We start from the raw sequence: 9,904 nt of genomic DNA on the forward strand, positions 1-9,904 counted from the left end.
GCTCACCACTCTGTCCATGGGATTCTTCAGGCGAGAATACTGGAGTGGGTTGCCATCCCTCCAGGGCATCTTCCCAACCCAGGAATCAAACCAAGGTCTCCTGCTTTGCAGGTGGATTCTTTACTGTCTGAGCCACCAACTGGGGGATACCAAATATCACCTGTAAATCATTTCTCTGTGGTCTTTCATGTGCTCTGTGACTCCAGAGAAAAACAGGGTTTGGGGGAGAAGGTGATGAGGGGAGTGGGACAGGAGTGCCTTTGTTTTGTGAGGGGCAGAGAAGGGGCCAACAGCATTTTACTATTCAGGATAGTAACTTGGATTCTTCATAATGTGTCTGGAACCTTTCTAATCCCCTATCTTCAACATCTTAAATGCTACACTTCTGCCTGGGGAAGGATGGGTAACAGTCCCAGCTTCCCAGGACTGGAGAGAGGACTTATGTGTCTCTTGTATATACAACATAAGCAATGCCCATTTCTAGTCCTGCCTCAACTACTCCCCTGGTATCCAGAACCTTTTGGGAGTTGTGCTTTGTGAATCGCTTGATGCAGTTTTGTCTCTGCTAACTACTCCATCCACGGAGAGGCTTCCTGGTTCAAATAACCACTCTCTAGCAGATTTAACTCTAAAGTGTATCTTTTAGGCTAAAAGGGTTGAATAATATGTAAAATGCACTCAGAACAATGCCGGCCATATGTTAAGCATTGAGCAAGTTTCACTGCTCTTGGTCTTCCAAAAACGTATTGACATGTCTCCTGTGCAGTCTTGCTTTCTTTTTTTTTTTTTTTTTAGCTTTGTAGGTTTGTTCCTTTTTCATTCCTTTAAAGGAGCAGGCAGGCATAGGATAAAATTTAACGTCAAGTTCTGTTTAATTTTTAGAATGAGGCTTAAAGACTTCCCAGGGGCTCAGATGGTAAAGCGTCTTGCCTACAATGCTGGAGAACCGGGTTCGATCCCTGGGTTGGGAAGATACTCTGGAGAAGGAAATGGCAACTCACTCCAGTACTCTTGCCTGGAAAATCCCATGGACGGAGAGCCTGGTAGGCTACAGTCCATGGGGTCGCAAAGAGTCGGACACAGCTGAGCGACCTCACTTTCTACTTTATGCGTGACTCTGAACACTAGCAGGGTTAATGTCAATTTCTCAGCCCTTCAGAAGCCACTGACGATTTGTCTTCTTTAGAAAGGCAGAGGATCTGGGTATGACACTATGCAGAGCCCGTGATGATGCAGTGGCGAGTGCTTTGGCTTGGAGTCATAACTCTCAGCTCCAGTACTTAGCAGCTGTGTAACCTCTGACAAGCCTCTCCAGCCAGTTTTCTGTTAAAATGAGCCAAGCATTTTCTACAACCGTCGTTTGGCACTCTAGGGGTTTGAGCTTGATGGCAAAGCGATGTGCTTGGCCCGAGGATGGGAGCTGGGCGCTATCGGGAGGTTTTCTCCACCAAAACGCACCGACTCCCGCCCCAGGCAAAGTCTTAACTATTAGATCAAATGCTAGGGTGCGGGTTCAGCCGACCAGGCACCCTGGGGATCGAGCGGTCGGCGGCCAGTGGGAGATGCGCGGTCCTGAAAGTTCTACCCCTGCCCCTTTCCTGGAGCCAGGAAGCCGCGCGTCCCTAGGTTCGCTCCGCGCCGGCAGTTAGGAAAAGTCGGTGCCATCAACAAACATGGCCGCAATGCTAGCGTCAGCCCCGCTCTCGAGGCCGCGCTGCCGCCTGGGAATCGCGGACTCGGCGTCACCCGGCGCGGGGCCACGTGACGCGTTAGGCGCCCGAGGCGGTAGGGCTTGCGCAGGCGGAGCAGCAGCAGAGGCCTGAGTTGGGTAGGGGCTGCCTGGTGAGGTTTCCCGGCGGGTCCCGACCTCGCGCGCGCGTGGCCCCTGTTCGCGCTCGCAGTTCTGGGCGCTGCCGGTGAGGAACCGGGGAAGGGGCCAAGGGGAGAGGGAACGGGGCGCCCCTTCTGAGGCTGGGAGGGGACTTAACTGGCCCGGCCCCGCGGGAAGGGTAGTGGGCGCCGGGCCGCCGAGCCCCCTCCGCCCGCGCTGCAGAGCCCGCCCTGGTCGCGGGTGCTTTTGGAGCCCCAGCCTGCCCAGCGGGGCCAGCGGTGCAGGTGGACCCGACAGGGCCGAATGCCCGCCAGGAAGGCCCCACTGATCTCAGGCCCGCCCGCTCGGGCTGCCGCGGGCTGCTCCGTGGAGTTTATTTTCAGGCTTTACTTTTGGAGTGGGAGCTGGAGGCAAGTCGGTGGGCTCCTTAGTTCCTTAGAAATAGGCTGGGTTGACGTCACAGGCACGAACAGGCAGTCTTGATTCCTCGGCGCGTGTACCATATGCCCCTGGGAATCACGAGGCTGAAGGAGACACAAGTATGAAAAGCTTAGAGTGCTCAATTTAGGAGAGAATCTCCTGTTTTGGAAAATTTAATTTTTTTGGACAATTTTTTCACCAGCTAGTCTACGCGGATACTTTAACCATTTTACTTTGACATTCCGAGCTTTCTAAAATTTCTTGACAGCCAAATAGTAAGGCTGCTTATAAGGAAATTTCTTATGTAGCAGGTTGCCAGCCTGCTGCATTTTATCCTTACCTGGGTTATATTGTGGATCCCATGACTTTCAAGCTGAAAAAATGAAAGTGTAAAGAGTCTTGAAAACCAAGCGTAGGTAAGGAGTTGGGAAGTATAGCTGTCATTCTTTCCCTAGCCCTCAGAAGAGGAAGTCACTCCAGACACCCAGAATCCCAGGTTCATAGTCTCGGGGCCCCCATAATCTTAGTTTTCCGATTGAAATCTTACAATCCTGAGTGAAAAATTGCTTGTGGTTGATTTGTTTTGTGTTCATAGGAAAGGAATAATGCTGTCAGCATGTCTGCACACTCCATGCTCTGTGAACGCATCACCGTAGCCAAGGAGCTGATCAAGAGAGCAGAATCACTTTCCAGATCAAGAAAAGGGGGCATCGAAGGTGGTGCCAAGCTGTGCAGCAAGCTGAAGGCGGAATTAAAATTCTTACAGAAAGTAGAAGCTGGAAAAGTAGCTATTAAGGAGTCCCACTTGCAGAGCACTAACCTGACACACCTCAGAGCCATCGTGGAATCAGCAGAAAACCTGGAGGAAGTGGTCAGTGTTCTCCATGTCTTCGGTTACACAGACACCTTTGGAGAAAAGCAGACCCTTGTGGTGGATGTTGTTGCAAATGGTGGTCATACTTGGGTGAAAGCCATTGGCCGCAAGGCTGAAGCTCTGCATAACATTTGGTTGGGCAGGGGCCAGTATGGTGACAAAAGCATTATTGAGCAGGCTGAAGACTTCCTCCAGGCCAGTCACCAGCAGCCCGTGCAGTATAGCAACCCTCACATCATCTTTGCATTTTACAATAGCGTCTCCAGCCCCATGGCTGAGAAGCTGAAAGAAATGGGCATATCAGTGAGGGGGGACATAGTAGCAGTGAATTCTCTGTTAGATCACCCTGAAGAGCTCCAGCCCAGTGAGAGTGAATCAGATGATGAGGGCCCTGAACTTTTGCAGGTGACCCGGGTAGACCGAGAAAACATCCTGGCAAGTGTCGCGTTTCCTACAGAAATCAAGGTGGACGTGTGCAAAAGAGTCAACCTGGACATTACTACTTTAATCACCTACGTATCTGCCCTCAGCTATGGAGGCTGCCACTTTATCTTCAAAGAAAAAGTGCTCACGGAACAAGCAGAGCAGGAGAGGAAAGAGCAGGTTCTGCCGCAGCTGGAGGCATTTATGAAGGACAAGGAGTTGTTTGCTTGCGAATCTGCTGTCAAGGATTTTCAGTCTATTCTAGATACCTTAGGAGGACCCGGGGAGAGAGAGCGAGCTGCAATGCTGATTAAGCGAATTAATGTGGTCCCAGACCAGCCTTCTGAGCGTGCCTTGAAACTAGTGGCTAGTTCAAAAATTAACAGCCGCTCGTTAACAATTTTTGGGACAGGAGACACCCTGAAAGCCATTACAATGACTGCCAATAGTGGTTTTGTCAGGGCTGCCAACAACCAGGGTGTTAAGTTTAGTGTATTTATCCATCAGCCCAGAGCGCTTACTGAGAGCAAAGAGGCCCTAGCTACCCCCTTACCAAAAGACTGCACAACTGACAACAAACACTAATGATATCCTTTATTGTCATGGAAATAAGTTATTTATACCAAAGGCTGTGTCTCCCCATCTTAATTGGAAAAAAAAATCTATGGTAAAATTAATACTTAGAACTCTTATTAAATCAGTTGATGGTGTGTCTCATCTATAAAGTAAATAGCCTACTGTAGAAAAAGCATAAGAGACAACCTTATTTATCAAACTGGCTACATTATAATTAGAACAGAAATACATCTCTGCAAGGCTTGTAGCTGTATCACAATACTTTGATTTGTTTGATTCAGTAGGGCTCCATCTCCCCTAATGGTAATTGCATCTCTGACTGTGGCTACATTGCATCTTGCATTAAATCTCGAGCAACCTCTGAAGCTTGTTTTTCATTATATTGATTTAGCATTTGATATGGGTTGAGCCTGGGAATTAATTGTTTACAGATAATTTTAGATTCCAAAATTATGGCCATTATTAACAAAAAAAACCTGATTGCTATCTGTTAGGTGCAGTCTGGTGGTTATGTACTTTAACATAGAAGGAAACAAAGTGAAGTCTGATCACAAGAGTCCCATGAATCTGAAATACCATTGTAAAAAGATAGACAACAATCATACTACTGCACACCTAAGATGTTGGAAGATTAAATGTTAATTTGAATATAATGAAAAATATATAAAATAATTCAGATTTTACTTTTAAATATAAATAGCCCCCACATGGCCAGTATTTGGATTATGGATACTATTCTTGTGCAAGTGGCAAGGGATAGCCACATTATCTCATTACATCTCTCTCGTGAGATAGCCCCAGGGAGATTTCATGCCTGCTGCATGATACAGTTGTAATTAAAAAGAAAATTTTCATGTCCATATTGTGCTAGGTGTTTTATTAATGTGCAGCAAAAACAAATTAGCAAAGTAGATAATGTATTTACATTTTAAAAATTGGGACTTGAGTCTTAAAGCTGAGGTATTAACTTGTGCTGAGTGTAGGAACCAGTGTTGAGATTTTGTGCTTTCACAGCCTGGCCTTTTCTACTGTGCCAACCCCTATTTTGTGAGTAAACTTGTTTCCAGCCACAATGTTGAGTAGGTGAAATTTGATTGTTGGGGCCTGTGACAGTGGAAATGAAATGCAAAATTAAGAGTATGGGGTGTTTCTCTGGGGAGAGATTTTATTACTAAATGCATTTCCTAGGGGGAAATGGCTGTGATTGGGACTCCAATTTAGTGTAGAGAGGTAGATTTAACTCATTGCAACATAAATTATCTAGGGTTAGAAATTGAACTTAGGCCTTCTCAAGCACCTTTTAAAGTCCTAAAGTATTGATCCTATTAAGTACCTAGCGTTAAAACAGTTATTGGTACAAAAAATGAATAATTGCTCTTTGCTCTAAGGAGTTCTTAGTCTGGACTGGAGGTGAACAATTGAAGTATAATTAATGTGCTGAATTTTTGTAAAGAATTATGTTTAAAATACTGTGGAAACAATGAGGGAGTAATTCTTGATGTGGGGGACAGGAAGTCAGAGAGGAAGTAACCTCTGAGGGGTTTGGGTGTAAGATTTGACAAGAAGTATACAGGGCATGGATGGGAAAGGTACAGAAGTCTGACTGAGGTTCTGTCCAGAGTCCAGGTATGTGGACACTCTAAAACTGGAGGTGAAGCTAGAAAAGCAGGCAAAGTTCTCTGAAGAGTTTGGCATTAGAGAGCCATTGGTGATTTTTAAGATCTGGTCATGATCAAATCCCTCAGGAAAACAACAAAAACTTGTAGTGTGGAGGAATAATTAAACAAGGAAAGATAGGATTATAAAAATGATAGTGCAGTATGGTGGAATATAGTCATGGCTCTGTACTAGATTCATTCAGGGTGTGCGTGCTCAGTCGTGTCCGACTCATTGTGACCCCCATGGACTGTAGCCTGCCAGGCTCCTCTGTCCATGGGATATTCCAGGCAAGAATACTGAAGTGGGTTGCCATTTCCTTCTCCAGGGGATCTTTCCAACCCAGGGATTGAACCCTGCACTGCAGGTGGATTCTTTACCACTGAGCCACTGGGGGAAGCCCATTCAAGGCAGTTGTCCTAATACTTATTCCTTTGTTGAACAGACATTTATCAAGTGCCTGCCATGTCAGACGGCATGCAATATAATTTTGGGTGTCAAACAGGAAATACAACCAATACTAAAAAAGTAAACCAAATTGAATCACTTTCAAGTGAGGGGCCAGGGTGGAGAATAAATGTGGTCCAGATAGAGAAGACAAGTAAAAAGAATTCTCAAGGGAAGCAATAAAATCAAAGCACAAGATAAGAGTTACAAGACCAAGAAGGATATAAAACAGCTTTGGAGAAGATTAATTATATGGAAATATACAAAAGCGAAAGTGAAGTCGCTCAGTCATGTCCAACTCTTTGTGACCCCGTGGACTGTAGCCTACCAGGTTCCTCCATCCATGGGATTCTCCAGGCAAGAATACTGGAGTGGGTTGCCATTTCCTTCTCCAGGGGATCTTCCCGACCCAGGGATCAAACCTGGGTCTCTTGCATTGCAGGCAGATGCTTTACCCTCTGAGCCACCAGGGAAACCCCAAAAATATACAATAACTATATACTATTTTAATAAGCTTAGAAGTTAGCCATGCTCCCTATCAGTTGAGATGCCATCTCTCATTCTAAATCAGCTCAGAGAACACATGTTTATTATTTTTCTAACATCATGTGACTGATTCTGGAGGAGCCAAGAGAGTCTTTGGAATAAACTGATTAAAAGATACTTCAAAATGTCAAAAAATTATTTTCTTAGAGAATAGTTAAAATTGAAGAAGAACTAGAAAACCTACTTAACCCATAGTCATTGAGAAAATTGTTAAAATAGTTAATGACCTCCCCCAAATTTCCAGGTCCAGTTAACTTCCTTTAGGTAAGTTTTGCTTATGTTTAAATGTGAAGTAATCTCCTTGCTCTGAAAAATAATACAGGCAAACTGTACCTCACACATGACAGACACTTGATAAATGTTTATTAAATGAATGAGTATCATGTCAGTTCTGCCCTAAACAATTTGCGGTGATGAAAATGTTTTGGAATTAGATAAAGTTGGTAGTTACACAACATTATGAATGTAGGCCAGTTAATTTTATGTTTTCTGAATTTCACATCAATTTAAAAAATAGTACCCTGTACGTAGGGTAGAAATATTTCGAGCCTGTGTTCCATTTACTCCCCCTCCTTTGCCCCAAAATGAGAACTTTGGCTGTTCCTGTTTGAGGACAGGGCCCTTGTGAAGGCCTCCGGCGCTGTGGCTATATCTTAATTCAGGTAATTGCAGGCCAGTTGTCTCAAATCATTGTGTGTGTGTGTGTGTTCAGTTGTGTCCAACTCTTTGTGACGCCATGGACTGTAGTCCGCCAGGCTTCTCTGTCCATGGAATTCTCCAGGCAAGAATACTAGAGTAGGCTGCCATGCCCTCCTTCAGGGGATCTTCCCAGCCCAGGGATCGAACTCCAGTCTCTTATGTCTCCTGCATTGACAGCCTGGTTCTTTACCACTAGCGCCACCTGGGAAGCCTCCAGATACACTACCAGCCAGTTAAGTCATTTGTACATATGATTTGCATTGAATTACTTTACACTTTTTGACTGTTTTTCTTAGTATGTTTCTCCATCTTTTTATTGATGTACATGTGCTCTTTGTTTAGTATGGATATGAGTCTTTTATCTATAGTGCATTGCTAAATCTTCTAGTTTGCCTTTGTGTGTGTGTGTGTGTGTGTGTGTGTGTGTGTGACTGGGGAAGTGCTGTTATGTTTATGAAACCCTATTTCCTTTCCCTCCTGAGCACACGGTGGAAGCGTATCTCTCAACCTGCTCTGAAATGAGTTGTGGCCATGGAATATGGGTGGGGCATATGCACCACGTCCAGGCTTGGCTCTAGAACTTCTTTGATCCTTTGCACTCTTCTTCTCATTGATAATCAGATGCTAAAGATTCTGTGGTGGATTCTGATCCTGGGAGCACTTCTGCTGGGTGGAATTGAATCACGCTTCCTGTTTTTCTTCATTGATGAACTCCATGCAGGTTTTAGGGGCATTATCTTATCACATCATTGTATTTTGAAAGGACTTCTTTGGATGTGACCTATTCTTTTCAGTCTCTTTCCAGAGCTTTGCCTGACCCTTTGGATCTTCCTAAGAAGAAAGCGGTATAGACATTCATATGAAAAGATTTTCCAGTTTAGACATTAGGATTATCCCAGGAGATAAACACTTTTAATCTGAAATATTTCATTCCAGGAAATAATTTTTTTTTTTTTGCTCCTCCACCTCTCAGATACGTCATCACAAGGGTTTAAGGAGTCATGCAAAATGACTAGAATTCTAAACTAAAATTAATTTCAAATGGAGCACTGTATTTTATTTCTTTGATGACAACTGTATCTGCCAGTGAGGTGTATAGCAAGCAATGCACACCTGCAGCACAGACCCAGCGTTGCACGCATGCACGTGTACACTGCATGGTTTTCTTCCTTTAAGTACCCAACCCCCCAACTGTTTGTAAGTAGTTGTTGTCAAAACTACATTCACTAAGGAGAATAAGTGTCCATAATATTAAGGGTGGAATTCTTCAGTGAGTCACATGTGTGTGTTTATGTGTGTGTGGCATGCATGCTCAGTCATGTCTGACTCTGTGACTCCATAGACTGTAGCCCGTTAGGCTCCTCTGTCCATGGGATTTTTCAGGCAAGTATACTAGAGTGGATTGCCATGTCCTACTTCAGGGGATCTCCCCGACCCAGGGATTGAACCTGTGTCACCGTGGTTCCAGGTGTGTGTGTAGAACGGAGACTAACAGTGGTTCCTAAAATCTCCAGCTCAGGAAAAAAGGCAAAGAGCCTCTGACACTTCTCCTGGGATACTTCACAGAGAAAAGAATTTTTAGCCAGTTAGGACCCTTAGAAGATGATGATGATGACAATAGTAATAATGCTGATATCAGTATAACAAAACTGTCCTATCTGGGCCTCATTTAGTCACTTATAAAACAGAGTGAACTCAATAAATTGTCTTTGACTTCAATTCTAGCTCCATTTTTTTTTTCCCCAAAAAAGACAAATGTGAGGTGGTTTAATGGTGTTACATAGATCCCTGAGGACTCCCTGGTTATTTTTGAGCCCTTCTGGTGTGAAGGATGACTGTTACCAGTGCCAGGAGTGCAGAGATGACACAGATTAATCATGTATTTATAAATTCCAGGCTGAATGAATTGCCATCAGTTTGGTTATGAGGTCAGATCTTTAAGAATAGATTTTATACGTGCACGTATTTTCCTAACTTTGGTGTAATGAAGAATGTTGGATTAAAGAAAAGGGGACTTTGGAGATTGTCTTTGCCAGACACATCTCAGGCTTTGGGTGGAAACCGTTTTAGTTCAATGAGATTAACAGCCAGAATTCAGGCTTCATAATTACCAGCTCTGGCCACTGGGAGGCAGCACACAGTAATGGGCAGCTCTTGCCTGGGAGGCAGAGCTGGTTGGATACATTTTGCCATTCTGTGTGAACCCTGGGCAAGTGACTTCACCTCACCAAGCTTTAGTTTCCTTATCTGTAAAACAAGGATATGAAATAAGACACTCTATGGATAGCATTTAAAACAGTATCTGACACAAAATAAGGCCTAGTAACTATCAGGCCTTGCTAGTTGTCATACTTTCTGTATTTTGACATGTGATTGCTTTGAGTTTGCATGCTGATTATTTCTTTATGGAATAAACTATACATTTATATAGA

At 44.2% G+C, this 9,904-nt stretch overlaps 1 protein-coding gene across 1 annotated transcript; it reads left to right on the forward strand.

Moving 5' to 3' along the window:
• Nucleotides 1-1,757: 1,757 nt before the first annotated feature.
• C3H7orf25 (chromosome 3 C7orf25 homolog) lies at nucleotides 1,758-4,489 on the forward strand. The gene is made up of 2 exons (XM_043463517.1): nucleotides 1,758-1,916; nucleotides 2,847-4,489. Exon 2 carries the CDS (start codon nucleotides 2,868-2,870, stop codon nucleotides 4,131-4,133), a length of 1,266 nt encoding a protein of 421 aa, XP_043319452.1. The 5' UTR covers nucleotides 1,758-1,916; nucleotides 2,847-2,867; the 3' UTR covers nucleotides 4,134-4,489.
• The last annotated feature ends 5,415 nt before the right edge of the window (nucleotides 4,490-9,904 follow it).

The sequence above is a fragment of the Cervus canadensis genome, chromosome 3, assembly GCF_019320065.1.
Source record: "Cervus canadensis isolate Bull #8, Minnesota chromosome 3, ASM1932006v1, whole genome shotgun sequence".
Classification (NCBI taxonomy): Eukaryota; Metazoa; Chordata; class Mammalia; order Artiodactyla; family Cervidae; genus Cervus; species Cervus canadensis.